The sequence below is a fragment of the Rhamphochromis sp. 'chilingali' genome (genome assembly GCF_963969265.1).
Source record: "Rhamphochromis sp. 'chilingali' genome assembly, chromosome: 9".
NCBI lineage: Eukaryota > Metazoa > Chordata > Actinopteri > Cichliformes > Cichlidae > Rhamphochromis > Rhamphochromis sp. 'chilingali'.
The window spans coordinates 36,213,149-36,240,253 of record NC_137936.1 but is presented as its reverse complement, the minus strand read 5'-3'; the positions used below and the strand labels follow the sequence as shown (position 1 = coordinate 36,240,253).

General features: G+C 41.1%; 2 protein-coding genes across 2 annotated transcripts in view; both read right to left on the bottom strand.

Moving 5' to 3' along the window:
• Positions 1 to 191: 191 nt before the first annotated feature.
• On the bottom strand, positions 192 to 14,846 carry soat2 (sterol O-acyltransferase 2). Its single transcript, XM_080890829.1, has 16 exons — positions 14,765 to 14,846; positions 12,513 to 12,654; positions 12,314 to 12,372; positions 12,064 to 12,203; positions 11,914 to 11,967; positions 10,687 to 10,794; positions 9,775 to 10,057; positions 8,770 to 8,845; positions 8,007 to 8,091; positions 7,550 to 7,595; positions 7,162 to 7,291; positions 6,616 to 6,713; positions 5,081 to 5,179; positions 4,761 to 4,896; positions 4,184 to 4,329; positions 192 to 2,936 (listed from the first exon to the last, which is right to left on the bottom strand). Exons 2-16 carry the CDS (start codon positions 12,589 to 12,591, stop codon positions 2,880 to 2,882), a joined length of 1,596 nt encoding a protein of 531 aa, XP_080746955.1. The 5' UTR covers positions 12,592 to 12,654; positions 14,765 to 14,846; the 3' UTR covers positions 192 to 2,879.
• Positions 14,847 to 16,078: 1,232 nt separating this feature from the next.
• Positions 16,079 to 27,105, bottom strand: part of kif5ab (kinesin family member 5A, b) — a 76,842-nt gene continuing 65,815 nt past the window's right edge. The window contains exons 26-29 of the mRNA XM_080891733.1: positions 23,432 to 23,493; positions 21,193 to 21,220; positions 20,719 to 20,801; positions 16,079 to 19,802 (exon numbers count right to left, since the gene is read on the bottom strand). Coding sequence (XP_080747859.1) covers positions 20,732 to 20,801; positions 21,193 to 21,220; positions 23,432 to 23,493 — 160 coding nt within the window. The 3' untranslated portion in view covers positions 16,079 to 19,802; positions 20,719 to 20,731. The remainder of the gene's footprint in view (positions 19,803 to 20,718; positions 20,802 to 21,192; positions 21,221 to 23,431; positions 23,494 to 27,105) is intronic.

Here is a 27,105-nt window from a genome sequence, read left to right as displayed (position 1 = left end):
TGTTTTTGTCGGCAGTTGTATTAAACCCTTTGATGGAGGTGTTATGTTTTGTTTGGATTGTCTACTCTGCTTTAATACCACAGATCCTGAATGCGTCTTACTGCCTTTTAAATATACGAAGGCTGTTTTTCTTTTGCTCAATTTGTTACTTACGGTGCTTTGGCAGACCTGCCAGTTGGTACGACCAATAAACCACTCTGGGTCACCTTGTGCTTTATTTTCTGCTGCTTAACAAACATCTGTTTTCTGCAGACAGCTTGGAAATGGATGCAACTGGATCCATCCGAGTTATTGGACAACATTCTGCAGAGAAGAAAATAATCACATTTCTCTGACAAAGTGAGCTAGTAGAGCATATTTTCCATCGACAGTATGAAAACCATTAGATTTCTTGTACTTGGTGCAGTTTTTGCATTGCCACGCAAGCAGAGGATTAGTGTAAGCCTTGTGCAGTGCAGACTGTTTTAAAGTTTGTTACAGGATTTACATATTTTTAGTGATGAGTAATGAGTTTTCATAATTTGTATCTTGTGAGAAATTCATAATTTAATGACAGAAAAAGAGAATTGCATGCAGTGTAGTAACATGGGTCTAAGTTGAGCACTATAGGGAGAAAATAGACACTAAAACTGGAACTAAAAATAATATTTTTGAACACATAGCCTGTCAGGGGTTTAAAATATTGCGGGTAAGGTAAAAAAAAAAAAGTTACTTCTCGTGCTACAGTATGTTCTGGCATTTATCTGGAAGCTCTTTCAACATGCACTAATGGAATAAACACTGTTGCAAACCAAGCATCACACAATGAGCCTGCACTGCAGGGCCTGCTCGCGAAACACAAGCAAGAGTACTGAAAGGATCCAACATCAATATCCTGTATCCAGACACCACAGGACACCCCTGAGAGTCTGTCCGTCATCAGAGGGATCAGTTTGGGTAACAGGAGGGAGACCTGCACACTCTGAGGGGAGGTGGTTTTTCACGCTGTGGCTGTTGGGTGTATAATAATGCTGTGAGTATGTGTAAGTGGGATCAAACTTTGTGAAAACCTACAGAAAATGTAACATCCTCGCCGTTTCCCTCAGATTATTGAACATTTTAGCCTCTTTAAGCCCTTTTTTTTTTTTTTGTTGTTGTTGTTTTTTTGTTTTCAAGGCTCACGGCTGTACTGTTGCTGTTCAAGTGAACACCGTGAAGCTTTTAGCAGATGAAAAAGTTTATATTTCTCCCAATCATAGAAGTCCTATTGTAAAACGAAGATTTACCAAATGAATTACCAGCTGTTCCATTTCTGCTTAATTTATATAAAAAGCTTTTCCAGTTTCCATGACATTATGTGGCTAAATAACAAGAGATTTCACTTTTTTATCTTTATTTCTGCAAAGCGTTATTCCCTTTTGGATTCATATGCAGTGTGCAGAAGATAGAGACTCATTATTGGCAATGAGGTATGTATAGATATTTCCTGATAATGAAAGCTGGAGATAAAAAACAAAACAAAACAATATGCAGATTTTTTTTTAAATAAAGAAAATGCAAACAAATTTAATTTTCAAACATAAAATTTAATGTACTAAATCCATTCATTTCTGCTTTGACACTGACTCTAAAACTATCTGTTCTGCATTTGCCTCCATGAGCCCCGTTGGTATTACAGTATATCAGTTTACAGAGCATTACATCATTAATGCAAACACTGTACCAATGGTAATCCTCTTCTTCCTGGATGACGTTGCAGGCAGGCAAACAGAGGCTTTGTAGCATACTGATAAGATGCTGTGCAGCCTGTGGTTGGCTGGTTAAGATACCTGCTTTCCCAGCCAATCCCTGGCAGCTGAATGTCAACCGAGGCAGGATTAAACACGCAGCGCACACACACTGCAGGCCAGGTGCCCGGTGTTTGTCAAAGCCTGTTTAAAGTTTTCTGTCACTTTTAAGTTTTTTTCAGTCCTACAAACAGAAAACTCATATAAAAATCTACAATAACAAAAAGAACAAAAGTGTTTTGTCTGGAATAAAAATAAGCTGAGCAAGAAATGCAATTAAATATTCTAACTGTAATAAACCTGAAGCCTATAAGGCCTTGTTAATACCATATTTAAATTTATTTAATGCTTAAAAATATTATTTATTAAGATATTGTATGGCTTCGTACAGTACTTTTTTCTCCTCTACAGTACTGTGTATATGACTAAGCTGACTTCTCATATAAAATGGGAAACAGCTGGGCTAGCTCCACCTATCAAAAGTCTAAATCTCACTGAACTACCATGTTGTATTATGTGCCGTTGTTATCAGATGGTATGATGTTCTATATCAGCGGTCCCCAACCCCCGGGCCTCGGACCGGCACCGGTCCGTGAGTCGTTTGGTACCGGTCCGTGAGAGTTGAGGCTCAGGTGTGAAATGTGTGGTTTTTATCAGTTTTCAGCGTTATTTTGTTAGCGTTTTTATCGTTAACTCCGTTTTCCTGGGTCTTTTCACGTGTGTTATAAATAAATCTTCTATTTTTCAGTACCGGTACTAGTTTTATTTTGTTGTATTTTTCCGCGACACCTTAAAGGCCGGTCCGGGAAAATATTGTTGGGCATAAACCGGTCCGTGGCGCAAAAAAGGTTGGGGACCGCTGATCTATATGTTCTACATGCTCGGTTACAGCCCATTTTAATGAATATTAGTGATAAAAATACCACCTGCACAAATAAAACCTGAAATAGTTCAGTGACACAACATCCTGACTGCAATAAATCTTTTACGCACTGATAACAGAAAACCTTGCTCTCTTCCACACTCAGTCCATCAGGCCTTGCAGAGCTACATCTTCATTTTCAGACTTTCAGACTTCATCATTTATTCCTCCTGCCTGCGAGAGGGATGGCCTCATCTCTGGTAGCTGCAGGACCAAGATCGAGGCATCACCAGCTCCCAGAAGCTATTCTGTTGAGAAAAAGGAAAAGAATTGGGCCAAATATACATGCCTCACTTCTCCTCCTTCTCCTTCTAGTAACTTTAATCATTTTATTAAATTATTAGTAGATTTAACATCCATTTCTCTCAAGTTACAATCTCATTGTGCAGAGCACTTCTATTTGTAGACAGATGTTATCTGTGTTAAGCTATTGTGTGTGTGAATTATTCCACTGGCTTTAGAGGATTCCTCCTCTGGGGATACACGGACATACAGTTGTTCCTAGTGTGGTAAGCACTGAGCCCATCTGTCGAGCAAATCCTTTACATCTCTGACTTCATCAGACTCTTGGTGTCGGAAGGCAACTTTTAAAGTGTTAAAAACATGTCACACTTTTATTCACATCTGCTGCTCAACACACGTGAATCTGCAGCACGGGATTACGTGTACACGTGTTTACACAAATGCATGTAGTCTGCAGGACGGTAATGAATATATGAATCACTGTGGATGAGAACAGACAATTAAGTCAAGATAATGAATGAGTGGAAGAGGCTGTTTGTTACCACTCTCATTTTGCTGCTGACGTCTGTGTGACATCCAGCAGTAGTTGCGTAATGTGCTTGTGTACATGAGTTTTTTCATTCTCGCCTGAAGTTTGTTCACCCGTTGACCTATTTTCCATTTAGGGGTCATCTAAAGCAGGGGTCAAAGTCAGTCTAATGACATCTACAAAAAAATAACTTGGTGTTTAATTTGAAACCCACAACTTTAAATCAGAATAGATCTGCACAAACCTTCACTACTCGTGCAGTTTGGGATAAAACTGTTTTCATGCCTTCAAACTCAATAAGAAGTCTCTCAGAGGTGAATTCTCCTAGCATGAGTACACATTTCTTCATAATTCTTCTGCAAAAAAGAGGTCACTCATCTCTTTTTCTGTCAATTTTTATGGATTTTAGCAAAATTTGTGCTTCTGTATCCAGAGAAGTAAAGTAAGATAACTGACTGAAAGCATCTTTTGTGACCCACATTTGATGCTATAAAATGTACTTGTGTATGGCTTCTTTCTGAAGAGCTGGCTGATTGTATTTTGAGATTGTGCGTAAGCCCAGTAAGACATTGTGGGAAAATGGCTTTTTTAGGATTGCTTTCTATGTGATTCTATTAAATGATATGAAGAAACTATTTATAGAGGAGAGGAGAAAAGGCATTTTCTACATATAAAGGAAAAACTTTACAAACAGAGATCTCGGTCAAACGTGGGAGTACGTACTCCTGTCCGTGGGCAGTATATCTGGGCGTACCACTCCTGGCAGTACAGGCACACCTGCACACCCTGACCGATGAAGAGACACACCCACATGATGATGTTGCAGACAGGGCTCTGTCGCTTGTCGGTCATGGTGAAGTTGAATGCCACTAAGAGAAGATGGGAAAGGGGATTTGTTAATGGGCTTTCGGTTCTTTCTTTGTATCTGTTATTGAGAGAGCAGGAGGTCGATAAAGGGACAAGGACACGCAGAGAGAAGAAACCAAAACATTGAGTGAGAATCCTATAAAAACAGACTTTTTACAGTGTTTTTGTGAATAATTGAAGAATTTAACTCGAAAGTTTGAAGGCACACTCTTCAAAGCAAAAGCCGTTTACATATTTTTAACAAGCTATGGATAGGCATCTCAAATACAGTGCTTTTATCAGCGGTAATAATGTAGACATGAAAAATGTGTCTGTGTTTTTCTCCCTTTAAAAGGCTTTTAGGCAAATGAATGAATTTCTGTAGCTGGGTCAGCACACAAGTTACTTATGCTGCGCTAACAACTGTCCCATGAATAATAAACACACCCCTCACCTCCAAAGACGGCAAAGAGCAAGAACATGACTGGGTAGAAGAAGCCGAACCCCATGGCCAAAGCATACTCGTGAACGACGGCAGAGACTATGAAAACCGAAAGCATGGCAGCAGTTCGGAATTTCCTATTTGACAGCTGCAGGGATTGGAGAGTGAACAGAAAGAGGATTTGGCTAAAAGTTCAGGGGTCAGACTGACTTAACAACAGTTAAATTGCCACACACATGCTGGTTTATAAACAGAGACGAAACCAACAGAGTTATGGGATTTGTTTTGTTCAATATACATGTGTTAGTCTGCAGTATTAGTACTCTGCTCACCCAAAGAAAGTCCCTGTAGCCATAGTAATACAGCCAGTCATGAACCACTATGTTCCAGGTACGGTAATAGTTAGCAAAAGACGTAGAGTTCCACCAGTCCTGAAAAAACAACAGAGGATGAGTCACTCATCAGAATAAAAACATCAAGAAAAAGGGCTGAATAGGAGTGAATGTTTATTATTGATCATCTATTTCTACTGATGAGAGATTCGCTATTATTAAAACATCTTAGTGTATACCAAACCCTACAACTAAGGATTTGTAAATGGGTCTTGGAGGTGAAAGCAATGCAGTTCTGCACAGTGCATCAAGTTCCTGGGTGGGTATACTGGTTTAATCTTCATCAGTTTAAACAGACACCTCGGTGCAATCTCTGATTGTGTGCGACACCTTTCTATAAAAGCTGCACGTAAATTTCAGATGTGAGAAAAACAAAGCCAATGCATGCATTCTTTTCAATGACCAGCAGGAGGCGACTCAACTGGTTGCAAACTGACTATAAAAAATGTGACTTCTTAAACACAATCTAACGGTTATATTGTTTGATTTAATACACCATGCTGCTCATTCTGTCATTTATAGTCGGATTTAGAGTTGTTGACAAAAGAGGGTATGCTTTAGGGTGTGGCTTCCTTGTGAGTCATGTGCAGTGTACTCAGTGTCTAAGTCAGACTTGTCATTACCAGTTATAAAATAACAAGATAGGAAAAGTCCAAAATGCTCAACCCAAGGATTCAAAACAGCACTTCACTATCTAATGGGTGTTGGCACAGTGGCATGGCCATCATTTATATACAGTCTATGCACGTTTGTCCCAACTGTTTCAGCTGACAAGCAGTGTCATTTGAACATTATTAAACCAATAAAGTGCCATCACAGACATGCATCTAGGGCAGATAAGAGGTTTAAAGGTTAAGAACAATTTGTAGCCACATTGTAAATTAGGTGAATCAACTCCTGTAATTAACATAAAATACACACACTAGAATCTTTTCAAGATTATTTAGCATTTTTAAAACAAAAATGAAATTTGCAAAACACTGTCTCGCTGTCTTACATCCATTTTTTGCACAAACCTACAAAAAGCCCCATGGCTAACCTTAGAGTATGATTATGACGAAAATACATAAGAGTGAAGAAAAGTCTCACTCACAACCACACAGACGTTTTCTGGTAAAATCCTGCCCCACATTCCCCCAAGTGCCTTGGTATCTTTTATAGCTAAATTCATTCAAACTCTCAGGCGTACTTAGAGTGCCATAAGCGAATAAGATTTGTGGAAGTGAAAGTGGCCAACCACTATAAGCAAGTATTTTCAGCTCTTGCTCAAGAGCTATATAAATCAACAGGATTCAGCGATGGAAAAGTAAAACTGTTTGGGGACCAGCAGGTCACCCTGCTGCCATTTCACTTGTCATTAATCAGAATTTGCTTGTCTGTAAAAGTAAGCATTTCAGAAAATAATGAGTCTACAGCACAGAAACAGGAAAGGACCACTGGACCAATTAAAGTGTCCACAAAAATCAGCCGCACACCTTATAGAACATTCTGTCAGCAAAACGCAGGAGCTCCCCGAAGAGGTTGAGCCAGCAGTGCAGGAAGGCAAAGAAACACAGCAGGAGGAGCATTATTCCTGCAACACACACACACAGAGACGGAGAGAATTGCATGGAGCGATTTTATTTTGGGCATTGCCCCCAGTTTTCTCAGAGGAATTGTAACTTGGCACAGATGCTATTGCACTAACTCGCTCTTCACTCAAAGGGAGTCATAAACATTTCAGCCTTTGATTACTTGTATCAGATTCATGTTAGCATCTTTCATCTTATCACTGTCTTAACGACACTCTGGAGTCCTTTCCTACATTGCAGGCTTAGTAAAATATTAACCAGTGCTGACTCACACGCATGAGAGATAATGGATGTTATAAACATAAATGATGTCACAATCAGAGTCAGAGATGAACTTTAACCTGCACACAGCTTCTTTCTAACGCTGTAAGTGGGGAAAAAAGGGAGGAAAAAAGGCCACGTTGAGTTTGTGTGTGTACAGCTGAGGACTCTTTGAATAAGAGGACATACCTGGTAATATAGAGTGAAAAATAGCCAAAACCATTGTTCGTTTACTGAAAGGCACGTTGGTCTGGGTTCTAAAGACCGGCATGCAGAGACGCACCAGGATAAAGTAGCCGTAGAACAGGCACCCCAAAATCTGCAAAGGGAACATCAAAGAGGTTCGAGAACATCCCATAAAAGAGGAAATGAAACGGAGAACACACACGAGAATCAGAAGTACAAATGTGGAAATGGCTTAGCGATAACTGTGATCAGGGATATATTATTACTTCAGATTATTTCAGTATACAGAAGTAAAACTTCTTTTTAGGTCAGCAGACACTACCAAGTCTTTTGTTAGATATTCAAAGCAAAAGGGCTGAATTATAAATAGGAAAGCAACATTTTATCTCACCATGCCAAGAGTAATGCCAACATAGTTCCATCGTATGTGGCGATTTCTGCAACAAACGGACATTTCATAAATTTCAGATGCAAGATTATTCTTAATGTGTGCTCTGTTCTCAAATTTTTATCAGTTTTCATGTTGCCTGAATTTGTCTCTAGTGTCGCAGTCCAGATTAGGGATTCCACAATGCATCTAATCTCAGATCAACATGACTGCTTGTAACTGCATCTTGTTGTTTTTCAGCCGTCGTTAGATTTATGTTTGTAGCTGCTGAGCTATAGATTCTGAGAGATGGGATTTGATGCTGTAATGAATAAAAATGAAAGTCACTGCTGGCTTTGTGAGTTTGTGTCACATGACAGAACCTCCAGTTTTAATGAAAACTGGACATAGATATTTTTGATAATTACTAGAACAGAAGAGCATAAATAACCAGCCAAAATGAGGGGTTAATATATCCTACCGAGGGTATGATTCCCTGTAAATGAGCGTTGGACAGAAGAGGAAGTACAAATAGCTGGAAAATGTTGGGAATCTGTGATTTTCTCCTGAAAAGACAAAGACAACGCTGTTAGTGTGGCCATCATGTTTGTGTCCAAAACCTTTAAGTTATTTTAAAAGTGGCTTCACATTAAAGTCTTGTTGAGTCATTCATTATTCATTTAATTTCACAGCTTCACTGTGCCTTTAATGCAAGAACCTGTAAACAAGGGGCCATCTTTAAAAATTAAACAACACTCGGGTTGTCGCTGAATCATTAAGCCATTATACCAAATTATCTGCCTTAAAGACTCATCAGTTTTACTAAATGGTTTGCTGTAGTTTGTTCCAGCTAGTGTGGCGTCCTTTAAACACTTGTATTACAGCCCTGCTCTATAAAAAATGTATTTAACGGACCTTCTGTGTGAAGAAATGATCTTAACTTCCATTTCGATTTTATGTCAGTTTTACTACTTAAGTCAGGACTACAGTTTTCTCCAGGGGGCATTTGTTTTAAGTATTCATGTTTTTGCTCTTGGTCTCCCCTCATGTTTCATATTTTTATCTCCCACTAACAGACCTGTACAAGAGCATCTCTAGCTGCAGATTCATTGTTAGTTTTAAAGTTATTACATAGGTAACCTGCAGAGTTCTGCTTAAGTCATTTTTCCCCCTTATTTCCGGGAGTGTCACTGTGAGTAATGATAGCGCCCGGAGAGAAAATACACCGGACTTCAATACAATACCTTCCTTTGGAGCATTCTTCATGATAACAGGAGCCGTTTCTCTTAAGAACGAGTAGGTTTTCATCAGGAATCGAATCTGGAGAAAATGGATACAGTTATTACGTGAAGGGAGACAGTGTATCAGTATTAGCTGCTTCTACTGTAGATGTTTGTCTTCACTCCAAGAACTGACAAGCTGCCCGAAATGAAACATCCAGATACTCACATCTCTTTTTTTCTTTTTTGTTTCTCTTTTGTTGTTGACTCATGATTTATGTGCACTCCCATCAAACATGAAGCAGTGCAGCATGGTGGGACAGAGAGCAGCACAGTTGCAGAACTTGGCTTAATTTGTCATAAACTGCAGTTCAGAGATGATGCACAATCAATCTGCGTAGAGCAGGGAGCATCATAAAGCAGCAGTGAACCGCATTTTGGGGCAATTCAGGGAGTTTGAATATTTAATTTCTGCATCAAACTCAGCAGTTTTAAAATGCCATGAACATCATGTAAATACAAAAAAGACTGATTGGACTCAGTCAGATGAGGATCATGGCCGGGTTTCCCAGAAGCATCTAAGCACCGAGATTATCTCACTCCATCAAACAGAGCTAAAATGATTTTAGTGCTAAGACTGATTTTGGAGGCCGGGGCCGATGTGATAAAGAGGATGAGGAGGTATTAGTGTATGGGTTTGTGATGTTCAAATGCTGGCTGCAGTGAGATCTGCTGCCAGAGATGCTTTCTCCTTTGGTGACTTTCCAGTTGGAAAGCTCCCATCTCTGGCTAGCAGGCTATCTTTATCACAATGTTCCAGCTGAGGGCAGTGAATTACTGCTTCTACAATTTGGATTACCTATGATTGCCAATGAATATGTGTGTAATGTTATCTATGATACAGTGTGTTTCTAGCACAGGTCATTACCAATAATCTTTTTTTTCTGTTGCATTTGGACACAAAGTAGCTCTTTACACTGAATATGCAGTAAATGAAAAAATGAGCGGCTGCACATGTGACAGACTCACCTGTTCCAGTATCACAATAAACCGCGATGCAGGTGGCAACTGGTGGTGCACAACAACATAGATGGGGAAGACTCCAAGTATGCAGGTCTGTATGAGATACAGGATCAGCCCCATCCCCAGAGACAGCCCCATCTTGGAGGGGACTTTGTGGTACAAAGAGCCCCAAAACAGCAAGGTGTAATAGGGAACGCTCAGGGTGTAAGAAAACATGATGGCCCAGGCTACAGTGACCGTCCCCAGCTTCCCAAAGGCGTAGAACAGCAGGTCAAACTCCAACACTAACCTGGGATTGAAAACCAACAAATAAAGAAATAAAGAACAAAACACAAATCATATTCATTATTTATTATGTATTGGAAACCACTTTGATTGTATTCAAACACAGCTGGGTTTTCTTTTCATTGCTCGAATCGTGAACGCCATTGAATATTTTTCCTCTGACATTCTTTCATCCAAAAGGCCCCTCCAGTGATGATATTAATAGATTTTAAACACACACTTACAGCTGTGTCTTTTTTTTTAAAGAACAGTGTCACAAGTGTGATAGTATTATTTGTGTACCATTATTTAGCGCATGTAAATAAAAATTCACTGTTAACTGAAGCTGAATGGATCAAATCATTTGCACACAGCAGAGTTGCCCACTGGCACTAGCTCAAATGAGGAACATTTGCAACTGCAAACAAAAACCAAATCATTACGACACTGCCCAAAGCAAGAGAAGAAATACTCAGAGGAGTTGATTCGTTATCTTTCTGCTACCAGATGAGCAGAGGGGCAAGGAAGGCGGGAGATAAGAGAACAGGAAGTCTTGGATTAATTGAGTTTCTGTTAGATTTGGTTCAGGGTTAAAGAGTTTGACACATGGCAGTACCACACACACACACACACACATCCACGTGTCCCACTGACCTGCCCTGATCGATGTAGTCAACAGCCAGAGTGCTCAAAAAGAAAATGATGAGAACAGCTATGAACATGTGGTAAATGGTCCGGATGTGGCTGATCTCGAACAGTTCGCTGAGAAAGAAGAGGAAAGACACAAATAAATACACAACAAAATCAATAAAATGGCCCCATGTTTGATAAATCTGTGCGAACTCTGCTGTGAATATTGTAAAGGTTTACAAAAACGTGCTAGTCCCATCTAAGTTTGCAGTTTGATTGGGTGCGCCTTGCTAGCTCTGGGTTGGACTCCCTTTTGTGTCGCCGATTCATGAAGGTACCGGGGACGTTCCTCAGAGATTTAAGGCCATATTGAAGCGACAGCATCAGACTTATCTGATGCATGAGGTAAATCTCATGTTCCATCACAAACCAAAGGTGCTCTCGGATTGAGATGGCATGTGACTGTGCAGGACATTTGAGTACAGATGGCTCATGTTTATGCTGCTGGAAGCAGCCATCAGTAGATGAGTAGACAGTCATAAAGGGATGGAGAGGGTCAGTAATGATGCGTAGGTAGGCTGTCACATTTAAATGATGGCCACTTGGTACTAAGGGGCCCAAGGTGTGCCAAAATTATACCCCCAATCATCAAAGCATCACCAGCCTGACCCATAGACACAAACGGGATGAATACATTCTTCATGTCGTTTACACCAAATTCTGACCATCTGAATATAGCAGCATATATTTAAACTTTAGATTTAGGCAACGTTTTTTCAGTCTCCATTGTTCAGTCTGTATGTCCGGTATGATCAGGAGCCCAAGTGAACTTTCTGCTCCTGTAAGCCCATCTGCTTTTTTGACCCATTCTCTGTGAACCATCGAGATGTGTGTGGGAAAATCCCAGTAAGTCAACAGCTTCATTCAGACCAGCCTGTCTGGCATAAACAACCATGCCACGTTAAAAGTCACCTAAATCATTTTTTTTTCTCATTCTTGTGTTCACTTTGAACTTCAGCAGGTCACCTTGTCCATATCTACATGCCTAAATGTGCATTTGATGCGCTGATCAAATAAATCCATTAACGAGCAGTTGAATAACCTAATAAAATGCATAAACCATGCATATATCCAATTAAATTAGAATTTTCTATTTGAAAACTATGTACACTGACAATCTGTAGATGTTAAACCCTTGTGTTAAACCCAACTCTGATTTAATTTGGGTGTTTTCACATCTTTTATACTCACTCCAGCAGTGACGCCCTGGCCATAAACACTTTGCCATCATCCATTCTCTGAGATCTGACACAAAGCATAAACAGAAAAACAGTCACACACTTCAGTGATTAGCATAAAAAAATATGGTGACCAACAGACCAATTTGTGTCTCATTCTTACCTGGATGAGCTTATATTTTTTGTCTTTCCATTTACTGTTGATTGGGTGTTGGAGAGGGACTGGACGGACTCAGTCAGAACTCTGTCTAGAATTTCATTGAGCTGATCCTGGACCTGCTCCATGACTTTTATTTTGATCTTCTACAAGAGGAAAAAATCATTTCTTTCGAATCACGTTTCAGTAACTGTGTTGCCTTTGTAAACCACTTTCCTACTTTCATCCACCGTTTAAAGAAACAGTGATGAAATACCTCAGTACATCGTTCCCACTGCCTCGCATCTTCTTCCACCACCTCATCATGATTGCCAGCTGCAGAGAGAAGAACAGATGTTTCTCACATCGTTCGCTAAACTTTTAAATATACTGAATATATCTTTCACCTAAAACTGTGTAAAAATAGACAGAACTGAAAGATCAGCTTACAGTATAAAACAGTATTTTGTCCATACCAGAGCTTGAGTTGTCAGATGACTGTCGGGGCTTGATCTTCCGATTATACACCCTGCTATCGGCCTCCTTGGTCGTCATGGCTACCCTCACGACTGGAGGTTAGTCTGTTTTCAATGAATGCACGTGCTGTCGTACTGATGCCTGTCAAAGTGAGTGATGTAATGCTTTTATTTATTGCATGTGTATAGCTCATGCCGAAATCTTCTAGGTGAATTGTGGTGAGTATAACTGTAACGCATTTATGTTAAACTAAAATAAGCTGTGTGCATTAATATATCATTCTTTGCAAACTTGTGACGCGCCAAATGTTGTAAATGCTTTGTGGAGAACAGCCTATAAACAGTAAGCAACTTTTACTGGTATAGTTTTGCACATTAGTAAGACACACATGAATGTTTAAGTTTAAATCCTTCATTTAGAATTAGTGTTATGATGGGTATATGTTATTATTTTGTGTTTTCACTTTGAATGTTGTGGATGTGTGATGTTTCCAGTGTCTGTGTGGCTAAGAAGCGTTAAAGGTAAAGACCTCAGGAGCAATTTTTCAACTTGAAGTATTTCTATATCGGTAAACTGCAAGTAGAAGAGGGAATTACCTTGTCGTAGTTCACGAAAGACTGAATTCACAGCAATAAATGCAAAATTAAAATAAGACTCACTATTAACCTCCTAGGACCTGGCGTCCACATATGTGGACATCACATTTTTGGGTTATTTAGACCAAAATACTCAATTTTGCTCTACAAGGGCCTGATATCCACTTACGAGGACGTTATACTGCTACTGTTCTATCAAAATTTTAAACGAATATCCTCATATGTGGCTCTTATTTTTCTTAAAAACAAAAATAAGGTAAGGTAATAAGGTGGTTTACATTCATCAGGCCCCAATGTGACCAAGTATCAAAGAGAAATTAAAAATGCATGCCGTGGAAGAGTTCGGGTCTTAGGAGGTTAAAGTTTATATTCGATACAACGCATATTTTTATTTTAGTGGAGAAAAAACTGTTTCCATTAAGTAAGAGAGTTTAATGAGTCTAGCTGCCAGTACTTTACTGTTTACCTGTGTGTTTCAGCCTACCAGCAGCAGTGCAGCAGCTGCCACAATTGCCACGAGATTCAACCTGGCTTTAGCTTTTTGTTAAAGTTTAATAACGTGAGAGGATCTTCCACGATAAATTGAAAAATTACATCAGGTCACTGGCTCGTTGCTGGCTGGTTGCCTCATGTCAGAGATTATTATCATTCCTGATGAGCCTCAGTGCCGGTGTAGTGAAACCAATCGTGTGAATCCAAAACTGAAAAAGTGAACTGCTTGTCCGGATAAAGGCACCTGTAAGCTCGGTGTTGTGGAACAGTGGTTACCCACAGTGGTTTTCCACAACAAGCCACAAGTCACTGTAGTTCAAGCTAAACAATCTAAACAAATGATAAAGATCCGCGTCTCCACTGCAGGTTATAAGAGATAAGCTACAGCAGAGAGGTTGCATTGTGGGGTAAAAAACAGTCATTGACCTCATTAGTGACCCATACATTCTGGTCATTCCTCCATTAAACAGATACGCGTCAAAAAGAAATTCAGATTAGACGCTGTGCAGCTGCAGACACAGTCATATGGGGTTTTTAAAGCAAATCATCCTTATTGTAACAACTCTAAGATTATTAATGAGTCTATGTCATGTTTAAGAAAATATTTATTGGCTTGACCTCTTTTCTACTTGAGCCCGAGCAGCTGTTACTTTCCTTTTGATTTGTCGTATTGATGAACTTTGTCTCCCTTTGTCAAAATGCTAAACTGATGCTTCACTTAATTTCATGAGCAGCCAGTACTAATAGATTTTCAGCAAAATCTATGATCTGTTACGAAAACATTACTCATAGAAGCTGTTTTAAAAATCATATTTGGGTTCATGACCTACTTTTACCTACATGAAAAATTGCCTGTGTGGTTAGAGGTACATGCATCGGTTTAATAGCCCATTCACAGAAGAACCCTTGAACTCAATAACTCAGTTCTGCCATCATTATATAAAATTTATATCCAGCACGATGCTTCAAGACCTCTGATCTTCTTTAATGTTCAGTGTTGGCTACAACACTCATGTCGAGCGTTTCCTACTCATTTAAAAATTGCCCACAGCAGAAACTGCAGATTTATCATTCGTTTAAATAATACAAGTGTCAAATGTCAGACATCACTGTGTCGGGTAGATGTGACATGATCTATAAATATGCATTAGATGTGTACTCACAGTGTTTTAAGTTCAGGTCCACTCAGCAGTGCACAGGATGGAGCCTCTGTTTCAGTCAGTTTCCACTGACACTGACTGTTAAGTATGATGCAAGTCTTATGATCTGTGTCCCCTCCTGATGCACTTTACCCTCATGGCTCCTGGCCCAGGGAATCCATTGCCCAATCAAACTTTACCTCCTTGGCTGGACTCATGAGGTCATGCACAACACTGGACTGTGCCCTAATGTCTCACTTATCAAAGGTACTTAATACAAATTTCATTCATATCATGTATTTTGTGCACTACGTTAAAGGTATATAATCTGGGTCAAACTTCAAACCAAAATAGTAAATATCACAGGTCTATTTAGCATCTACAAATATGCTCTTATTTGGAAAAGCGTGTTGCTTATTGTTAAAGCACAGCTGTGTGTGGAAACAATGTTTCCACTTTAGAGTAGATAATGAATGAACTGGGCAAAAGTGTGTGTGTTTCAGGAGTAACTGGTGAACTTGAGAGAATTGTACATTGTGGAAATAAATATTTGTTCAAAGCTCAAAACATTTCCAGAGGAATGCTGTCTGTCTGTCCATCCAGTCATCCATGTCAGAGTCGCGGTGTATAACCTGAGGGCTGTCAGTTTGTTGCTGGTGAATTCAAACCCAGGACACAAAGATATATGTACTGTATTAATGTATTTGTCCATTTATATGAAATGTATCTCTCGGTTTAAACTAATGATACATGTACAAAATTACTTTCTGGTACGAAGCACAGCAGGAGTAAAGAAAAACAAACTCTTTATAAATACTATTTTCAAATAAATACATACAAGGTTAGAATGATTTATTTTGATTTAAAACAATCCCCCCAAACTTTGTGCTCGTTCAACTTGATGTGAAACTGTTAAATTGAAAACGTGTTCTCGAACAAACTGTACGGTTTGTTTGGTGTCCTCGTTTCAAAAATCAAAATATTGAACTTTGACAGCGCTACGATTACACTAGATAAATATAGTTTGAACAAAATGGCAGAAAATCATTATAACATAACATCATTATAATGTACATTTTTAATAATAATTTAATAAGCTCACATTTTATAAGACTTTATTGAGGGGTCAAGGTAATGTTAATTCCAGTATTTTGCTGGGGATTTGTTGTGAGGTCCCACTGACCTCACTGGTGCAGCTGTTTTTAAAGCTGCTTTATCTCTCCTGCTTCTCTCCTGGGCTGCGAGCTGCAGAGGTTACTGACATTATAATGTTTTATTTGGCTTTTACAAATAACATTAAAGAAGAATAATGACAAGAGCGTGTGGTAATCCTCTGTGCACAGCATCATATTTATTGAAAGGTGAGTTCATGAAATAACAGCGCTGTTTCTCAGCAGCTACAGAAGAGAGTAGTTCATGCACTAAATCACACGCCATAAACAAACAAAACAACACACTGTTGTACAAATAAACACAGACACTTCGCCTCTGTCTTTTTTTAACCGCTCGGCCATTCCTGCAGTCCTCTTTCTGCATGTTCAGGATACAGTATCACAATTCTTTGATCTTGTCGGAATATTTTTTTAGATTTGTTACAATTACTTTAAGACAAACAGAACAATTGTTTTTTAAAAATAAAATAAACGCAGACACTCCCAGTTTGATGAGCAACCACAGTGCAGGAGGCTGTTTTCAGCGACAGCGTGCTGACGAGAAAGGCCATTTATGTTCAGCTCGCGGTTTCTATAGGTTATGTAAACACACACAACTTCAAAAGTTCAGTGGCCTTTTATTACCTTTTAAAAAGACAGATGATGAAAAAAATACTCAGATTTAAAGGGCAATTAAAGGGATGTAATAATAATTAGAATGCTACACACATTTCACTCAACCTCAGTCCTGTAATAATAATTATCTGTTACAAGTAACATCTTTGTGTTAAAGAGGGACAACCGTAAAAAATATAGTAGTATAGTAATTAAATACTTTATGGTGCCAGTTAGTTAAAATTAGGATATTAAAAGACATCCATAAGCTGGGTTAATTGGTGACCTAATTGTCTAAAGGTGTGGATGTGAGCCCGTCTCTGTGTGTTGACTGGTAACCTTAGCACCACACCCCACCCGCCTGACCCATTAAAGCATAAGCAGGTTAGGTAATGGTACTAAACCATATCACGTAGATAAATCCTTATGTTTTTCATCATATACTGAATATGAAAGGAGGACATAGCTGCAGAGTCTGAAAAGTGAAGCCGGAGTGGATCAAACCTGCAGTCTGTCTGACTCCTCAGGGTTCAATAAAATGTCACATTATGTAGAGGTCTATACACTCTGATGTGAAAGCGACCCTCAGTTCCCTCCCTCCATTACCTCAGTAAACACTTTCCTGATAACTCTTATTGATAACTCTTAACTCTCACACTTCAGTTCTTATCAAATACGATATGTTGTTCATTTTATCAATTATAGTTCTGATTAGAATCAAAAAGAAAGAGAAAGCTGGGGATACTTTAGAGCAGGGGCATCAACTCTTGAAACCAGACTACGAGCAAAAACACAGAGAAGGCCAACAAGCTCAGTTCAAGACTTCATGGCAGAACTTTACAAACCACTGGGTGATGTGGTGACTATGTCCATCTTTTATATACAGTCTATGTTTGTTATAACATTGTAGAAAAACACTATTACAGGGTGAAGTAGATGTATCTGAGCAACCACACAGCACAGGAAGTGTGCTGTGTGTGCTTCCTTCGTCCACTTAAAGACAAATATGTTGTTCATGCACACTAACCTGTAGACTGCTTTGATACACATTACTGGTCCATTTTGGTTAGAAGCAGGTGCAAAACTCTGCTAATGAGAGACAGCTTTTATCTGCACACAAACACGCAAAGCTCAATGTCCACTGTCACCCTTGACCCTTCCATCCTGACTGTCTGATCAGGAGGTGCACAGAGTGAATGTGACGGGTGGCGAGGAGCTACTGACGGTCAGTGTGCGAGTGAACTCAGACTACACCCAATCATTACAGGACTGATACATTATCTGTACTTAGGGGTCAAAGGTCAAATATCTCACTGGCTGATGAGGTGCTACATCCATGTGCGCATGTGTGTGTGTGAGTCAGCAGGATAAGACAGGATTGTATCAGCTCTTGATAACCTGGAGTAACCCTTGCTTCATGTCTCCAGCAGAGCTTAGAGCTCGCACAGAATAAGATCCTATTTAAGTGACTCACTACAGTCGGGGCTTTGGTTTCACTCTGAGGTGGTTCAGCAAAGAACCGTAAGATTAGTCATTTTGTTAAACGTTTCTTGGAACGGCGGCTCTCACACAAAACTGCAGAAATCTCAAATCTTTATGATTCACTACAGGGACTATAAAAATAATACAGTTGCACATCAAAACAAAATGATAATGCTTCACTCGAAAACCGTTATAAATTAGAGATAAATAGCCAGTAAATATTTGAAGTAGAGCAAACAATAAATAATATATTTCTTTCCAGCTAGTATAAAAATAGTTGCTACACACTTTTTCCACTCTGCCATGCTCTTGCATAACATGACAGTGACTAAATATTTCACGCACAATCCCTGACAGGCAGTTTTAAGGGATAATTTACAGCGTAAAGTTGCCTTTACAACTACACGATGAGTCTTTACAAAACAATCTGTCTTCATTTGCTTTTGTCTTTGCTTTCTGCTCACAGCTAAAACTTGCTACAATGTGTCCTCTGAGGCTGATAAAGCACAAACTTGTGCCTTAAAGAGTCTTATGGAGTCTCATACGTTTATTGTCTATATTAAGCCCTGGCCAACTATCATCCACAGTATATGTGTATATGAGTATTTTAAACTCAAGGGACACTTTGTTAGGTCCACTTTTGCCTGAAGAACTGCCTCGATGCTTCATTGCATTAGTTTAATGAGCAGTTGAACAGGTATATCTAATAAAGTGGCCAGTGAGTGTAGTTTGCTGGCGTCGGTAGATTTACTAAGAATACTCATATCTTTTTCTCATGTGCTGTGCAAAAACTCATCACTGAGCCACACTCTCACACTTTTCTAACATTTTTCCTGATCACTATGAACCGTGGAGTATTTTTAGTAAGTCCTGCATACATCATCCTGCTGCGGTAAATGCTCACCGGAGCACCAAATGTGTTTATATCCATGACTGAACATAGTCCTTAACAAGTACACTGACTAACATTTGCTAAAAAGAGCAGTCCTCAAACATTTTGGGGGAATTACTTTGAAACTCACTTTGAAAAATGACACAATATAGGCACGACCTGTTTTTGACTGTTTACTGAGAGCCACAGACAGGCTGCGGAGGTCACAGATTTCTGATAGACAGCTTGGAGCATTGTTGGCTTTTGTTCTTCTAATGAGATTTGGTACTAACAGCGCACACATCTCGATGCTTATCTTCTATTCTGGTTTTGGGACTTTAACATGTTTATTGTTGCTTCACTAGTGTTCTTCCTCTTTAATACATATTTTTTGAAAAATGCTGACAACCAACATTGAAAATCAACATGCAGTGAAAAGTATAAATATCAGAAAAGTGATCACAAGGATCAAACTGTTTTCATGTTGTTAGTATTTTTTGTCTTTTAGATTTTCCATATGTTTATCAATGACACTGATGATAGTTCTAATAATAATCATAATGCTCAATGCCGACATCCCTCACTGAGTCTTTCACTGAGACAAACAGCACAACCTAGTGGAAACCTACCACACGGCACTTTCTCTTCCCCACCTTTCTATTTGTGGTCCCTTCATATTTCAAGTCATGGGGGAGGGGGTGCAGCAGCATCACAGGTGTAGGTTGCCAGGTCAGGCATTTGAGATGCAGTGCTTGTCAAACTGTTACACCCCACAAGTCATAATACAGAAACGAGAAAGGATCGAAGAAAACAAGCAGGGTGCCTAAAAAAGACACAGGAGGTCTGTTTACAGCAGGTGAGGAGGATGCGAGAGGAAGGGGAGTCTGGGAGGACAGTGATCAGCTGCATGCAGATTTACAGAGGCCTCAGAAAAAACGTCTGCCTGGAGAGAGAGAGAGACAGACATAGACAGAAATAGTGAATAAGAGCGACAGATACATTTGAGAGAAATGGTGAAAGCAAAGGATTGCAGAAAACAGGAGACAGCAGCCAGTGAGTCATGCCATCAATGCCAGAAGGAACATGTCTCGAGTCATTTTATACCTGGTGTCTTTACTAAGGAGTTACTTTTATTTGAGAGCTGCACAGTGTACTCTGGGGCACGATTTAGATTTAACAGCGCATAAAATTCAGCAGCTTTGTGGAAGACTTGTATTTACTCGCTTGCAAACTTTACTCCAGCTGAAAGGACTTGAAAAGTTAGAATAACGTCCCCTCATCTTCATTGCATTACTTAGAGTGGAGGAATATATAGCATATTGGACATTATTAGTCTTAACATGATTGCAGTTTAAATTAAATATGCATTCCTAAATAAGGTCAATTCACTGTCAACAGTGAAGTATTTTTAAAGGAAGTATTTTTAAAGGAAGGTGCATACAGATCATGTCTGTTAGGTATTTTTGTGCAAAGTGTCTCACACTCTTAAAATAAAAACTCACCCAGGTTTCTCACATTGTTACAGCTGCCCACAAAGCACCAAAGAGCTGAAGCCAAGCAGCCTTAAAGAAATAGTGCTGATTCATAAGACCTCATGACCCAATACATCAATTGTAATCGCATTTTACTACAGCACGATGAACTGAGGAAAATGTCCATTCTCGGGCATTATCTAACACGCTTCTATGCATCCTACTATCAGTGCTGATTCTAGTCTGTTGGGGCTCTTGGCGAGAAATTCACAGCGTACTCCTACAACCAGAATTCATAACCATTATAAATAATGACCAATTTGAATGGTTATGAATTGTTAATAGTGTATCTTCTCCATAAATATCTTCCCCATTCTGCTTTCTTACCTGCTCAGGACTATTAGCTGGCTGAAGCCTCTGGCTGCAGACTGTAGAGTTTAGCTGGGTCCTGATTGTCACACACATCAGTTCTGGATACAGAATTCACATTCAGACACATGCTAAGACAGATAGAGCAGAACCACATGTCGTTGCAGCATCATCCACAGCAGCAGCAGCAGCAGTGACAGCAACAAGGGGGCAGCAGTGATGCAGAAAGAAATGGCAGAAAGAGTCAAATCAATGCTTTTACAGTCCTCATTCTACGAACAGAAGTGTGATCAGTGTGTGCAAGACAAATGTGGCAGCACAGTTTGTGATGTATGCTTCTACCATTATTTACTGCTACTAGCTGCATTAACTTAATTAGTCACTGAAATTAAAAGACAGCTAATTACAACCAATATTTCTACCCTCCAGTAAGTCAGCGACAGACACCAGCAGGTGCTTTGCCGTTATTTCAAAAGAGTGCTCAGGTCTTACCTGTTGTCATTGATATCTGTGGTGTTTCCTGTGGACAGAAAGAGTGCATAAGGAGGCAGGCAGGTGCACAGTGACAAGGTTGGTGGCGTGTGAAGTGAGGGAGGAAAAGTGGGTTTGTAACAGACACGTAAGTTCAATTAAAACAGCCTAATGTGAAAGTGAAGTTAGACGGCCTTGGAACAAGCAGCTGCATAATGTATTGTATTAGACGCCAATATCTCACATTTGAATGACTAACACATTTTACAAGCACTTTACTGATCTGGCAACCCCATCAGTAAGGCAAGGATGGAAAAGCAGCACCAGCACAGGTTTAGCTGCCCAAAGCTTCATGCTTAGGGAATGATTACGGGCAGGGTCATTAAGTTATTTTCTACTAACATATCATTAAAGTTACCAGAAAGACTGATGCCATGGTAACACAAATACTGACTGTCACTTATAGGTTTTGTAACTTTCACCTGCACCTGAAGAGTTTTCATTGTGTAACATCTCTACAGGACATAAACACATTTAATGTTGCTTGAACGAATGACCAATAAACAGTGGCAAACACTGCCATTTGACCATAAGTGCCTCGTGTTTCCCATCTAAGGTGTCCTTGCATTAAAGTACAACCATCCCAAGGACTTTTATTAGCAGAAAACCAACAACACTTTCTTGGGAAATTGGGTCTGGTTTTAATACTGGTTCCTGGATCATTTTTATATCCTGCAGAACCTGATGAACTGAATTCAGCCCCAGCAGCGACTCTATTAACTCAACCCTCGGAGGCTGGCATTCTACCTGAATTACTGTGACAGAGATTCATTTCACCAAACATCCACTTGGCCTTTCTGCATGACAACGTATTGACAAAACATAACAAGACACTTCAGTTGCTTCTCAGTTTTTAGCAAGCCTCTGTGGATTTATCCATTGTTATGCACAGAAGCAACTTTATTTAATTTATGCACAGAAGCAACTTTATTTAATTTGTGCACAATTTGATGAGATGGATGCAATCATGGGACCTCACGCTTGACTGGATTATGAGGCCTGTTCAGTTTAATCCCTTAAGTAGAAAAAAATATTGTGACAGTTAATAAAAATCCTTATCCTGTCATGTGTGATGTTGCACATGTAGACACTGTAACTGTGAATGTTAAATTTAAACATGCTATAAATAAGAAATAAGAGGCTGCTGATCTTTGAGATGTGCATTTCTTCATAACTCACTGAAATTCATGACACTGAGAATAACAACGGTAAAAAGTAGTGATGAACCAGAAGAAATATGGCTTCAAAAGTCTGATTACATAATAATTACAGTAGACGTTTGCCTAGTATGAAGGAAAATAAGAAATAAATCTGAATGAATAAAAAACAGCTGAAAAAATCAGAAATTTACAGACAAAAAGAGCAAAATATTGACATTTCTTCCACAGCATTGTTGACAGAAGAAATAATAATGGGAAACCAGACTTGAACTAAGCCTGATTAAATCCTTTAAGGGTTCAAACAGGTAGTGAAAATCAGTAGTGATCTGTGATATTTAATTAAAAGCTCATATTGTAGCAGCAGACTGATTTATTGGCACAAACCCTGTTTCTGACTTTTATTGATATTCCTTGAGAATCAAAGAGGTGTGGTGTTGTTACACAACTCAACAACTGTCATCACTGGGTCAGAAGCTGAGGTGGGCGTCGCAGCCTGTCTGTCGGTTACCTGTCTCTATCTGAGTAATGACACAGCAAGCCTAATCCATCTCCTCCAGAGTCTGTCGCCGACGGGTGCAGACAAGCGCGCACACTCACACACACCCACAGACACAAAAAGCTTTTGCCTCAAACAAAAACCTCGAGCAGCGGGAGCAGTTCACTGCACATTTTTCATTGAAGTTTTACAAAAACGATCATCTGTATCCTGCTAATATCACTCTATGCAGAAGGAGAAGAAATCCCTGACTTCACTTCCCACTGGCTCAGAGTGAGAGTTAAATCTACTGACTACAACTTCATTACACAAACGTAATATGAACAAAAAGAAAGGTTTATGACAGCAGCAGGGCAATCACTGCTTTAACAGCCAGCAATCTGGAAGAGTATATAAAGCAACATTCAAACCTAATGGTTTATATGATGGCATAATGACAATCACTTAAAAAAAACAGTCATAAAAATAAATCCATTTACCTCTGCTGATTGCGATTATAAAAATTCTCATTACTTTTTACAGGCTTTATCTGAACAGGGCTCACCGTTTTCTGAATCGAGTATTTCAGAAGCGTTGTCTGCTTGGCTTTCTGATTCAGCCGGAGGCCTGAAACAGCAGAAACACAAGCACGTGTCAACATTACGTGAAAGTTATCTTTTAAAATCTCGAGCTATAATCGAGACTTTTCATTACATGAAACAGCTGAAGTAAACATGAAAACTTTATGAACTTGAAGACTTTTGACTGCTTCACAAGCAGAGTGCAGACTATATGCATTTAGAACAGCAACAGACAGAACTCATTTGTAGTACTGTGCAAAGGTCTTAGCCCATGTATCGTGGCAAAGCATGCACCAGTGTGTCTGTTACATGATATCAGGTCGAGTTATCCTGAGCAACAGGTCCACAGCTTGTCTGAAAGTCTTTCAAACAATATTCTTTTGGACATTAGTCTCTTTTTCTCCATTTTCAGTCAGTTTTGTTTTTCAGCGCGACAGTGATTTGAAATAAAAAAAAAAGCATACATGGATATTTTAAAAAAGAGAGAAAAACACACAATGAACCAATAAATCAGTCATCGACTGGCCCCCCCGAGCCTGGACAGCAACATTAATGAAGTGTGGGTCACCTTAACAGCAAAAGGAACAAAAGGCAGAAACATCCAAAGAAAGGCTTTGAATGTTCCTCAAGAAGCCTGGCAAACTATTCCTGAAGACAACTTACAGAAATCACAAGAAAGCTGCCTAAGAGGTTTCAGGCTCTGTCAAAGAGGAACGGTGGTCATATCAAAAATTGACTTTCAAACTGTTTACCTCATTGATAGTATTGGCATGTATCAAAATGTGAAGGGTTTTCACATCACTCTAACTAAGAGACAAACGTCATCCTTGACTGGAGACAGCAGTTGAAACCATAATGAAATAAATAAGAAAGCCAACTATGGCTACGAAGAACAGCTCAACTTTTACAATCAATCAAGTTATGTTAAAGACACGAATAAGGCAGAGATTTAAAAAAGCTAAATAATGTTCAAAAGGCAAATACATGTTGGAAATGTTTAGGCAGGAGTAAGGATAAACAAATCCATTCAAACAACCTAATTCACTGAGTTAATCCTTTTTTTTTTTTTTTTTTTTTTGGCCTGTCCCGTTTGGCTCTTTTGCATCAGAATTGTTGTCTAAAGGCAAAGAAAGATGCCCAACGGATTTACTTTACCAAACTGACCATCCCAGCCTTGCCGTAATGGTCCATTTGATTCACCTTTTATTGTTTATTTTATTTTCACTTGCTGAATACGGGACAGACTTGACTGGGGGAAAGAAGGGGAGAAAGAAAGAGGGAAAGAGAAACAGCTGAGAAGAGGGACGGGGGAGAAGGGCAAAAGACAAAAACCAACAGAACGGGCAGAGAAAAAAAAAATGCATATATCAATCACCTGGATCACCTGCTGAGAAAGAAAAAAGAAAGCAAGCAGAAGAGAACAAGAGTAATAGAATAAACAGCATCACAATGATATATGGGAATATGACAGTAAATACTAAATGTTAAACATTATTGTGCAGCACATAAGATCAACAGAACACAGTGTGCTTTGAGGTAGGAGCCAAAAAGGGTGTAGTTTGTGGGTGTGATCACCCGTGTGTACACCTGTGAGCATGGACGCGCTTGTTTTTTGTTTTTTAAAAGGTTCCTTCATGTAATGATCTGCTAGAGGGTGTGGGGGGGCCACAGCCCCGTCCTCCAGGGCGTGAAGCAGGTGTGGAGGAGATCCAGAGGCCCCCAGAACACAACAGACCAAGGAAGACCAACAGAGGGGCAGCCGCGCCACTGTCCCGGAAAGAGCTGAGGAGAGTCCCAGATGAGGGCTCACTCAGCAGCCGCGGAGCAGAAGCCAGGGGGAGTTGCAGTGACGCGCCCGTGAGCTCCGCCGGCAGCCAGCTGCGCCTGAGTGACCGAGCCCCAGGCCGAGAGGCCGGGGGCACCCCACCTCCGAAGTGGCCCGAGCGAGCCCCAGGCTCCAGGCCCCGATAAGCGGCCGCCAAGGAGTGAGCCGGTGTGTACCTGGACGCCCATCCCCGGACACAAAGAACCACCAACGCACCGATGTCTGAGGGGGTCCGCCACTGGCAGGGGAAGTGGTGGTAGGGGGAGATAGGCCTCCAAACCTTGGAGGGCCTGAGGTGTCCCCAGAGAGGTGGCGCCTGACACCCAACCTGACATATAGACACAGACATACAGGCACACACAGATACAAACATCCATTCCCACCCTCATGCTCTCATATGCACTTACTCCACACTCAACCAACGTGGAGACAGACATAAAGAGACGTTGTACACACGATCACACTCCCCAAGCGTACTCTACAAACCGGGTCTAGGTGCCCCCGCCCCTGGAGGGGGGAACTGCACCCAGACCCAGGTGGTGTTTCCCTTTTCCCTGCGGTGGGAGGAGGCAGACCGCCCCGACTCCGCAGCAGCAGGAAGGCTCCACACTCCAGACCGCAGTCGGACGGCCAACTCCTCCTCCTAGCCCCCCTGCTCCAGCAGGTCGCAGAGAACGGGGGTGAGAGAAGACTCCAAACCTCCCTCCACCCGCTCATTGTAATGTTGATGCATGTGTGTTCTAAGGTGCATTTAAAACCCAGGAGGGCATGGAGCTACCTGCCAGAGAGCAGCAGGTAAGCGCATGGTCCCTCCTGCTAGCCCTCAATGTCTACGTGTATTTAAAATTGAGAGGTGGGCAACGATGCCAGGGGTGGGGTGTACACCCTGATGGTACTTTGGACTCCGTGTATCGTGCCCACCCCCAAGATCCTATATGTATGTGTAATGAGAGTGTGAGTAATGTGAATGTCTAAGTTGTGGGATAAAATTGAGGCAGAGGCAGCCAGAAGGGGACAGAGGGGGGGGGGGGGGGGGTAGCCTCCTCTGCACCCTGGTGACATACCCCTACTCCAAGGCCCTGCATGTGTGGGTGGTTGTGGTGGAGCGGGAAGAGGGAGGCAGCTGGAGATGGGGAGGGAAGGAAGGGAGGGGCAGGTGACCCCTCCCTGGGGCCAGCTCCCCCGCTGACCCCAGTAGGCACCCCCATACTCCGCGACCCGCCAGGGAAAGGGGGCCCAGGCCCATCCAGACCGGGCCCAGTGCAGCAGCGCCGCCCGGCCCCACAGAGCCCGGGACAGTCCACCCAACCCCACCACAGAGAAAACTGCACCCACCCCACCATCCACTCATCTTCCAGACTACATAAGACAATAAACACCCAGGCTGAGATCTTCCTCCACCTCTCCTGTATCTCCCCCTCCTGCAGAGGCAGCTCCTGAGGAGAGGAAAGCTCCTGCAAGATGTGACAATCTCCCCCACCAGTTGAAGAGCCCCCCAGGTGGCTCGACGCACCGGCGGCACCCTGCTCCAGGGCTGGGCCCCCATGCACCCACCCGCCCACAACCCCGGCAACACACCAACCAGGACCCAAGCCCCCGAGGCCCGGTCCGGGTCCCAGCCCAGAGACGGAGCGCCCCCAGAACCTCACGCCCATCCCGGACCCACCCAGGGGCAGCCAGGCTACCAGGTCAGTAACCCACGTCCGTCAGCACAGACCCTCCCCTAGCCCCGCTGCACGCAGCCGCGAGGAAACAGTCACCGGAGAGCCAACAGAGCCCCTAACCGGACATGACCGCTACCCCGGGTTGAGCCCCCCAAGGAAGATGCCTCCG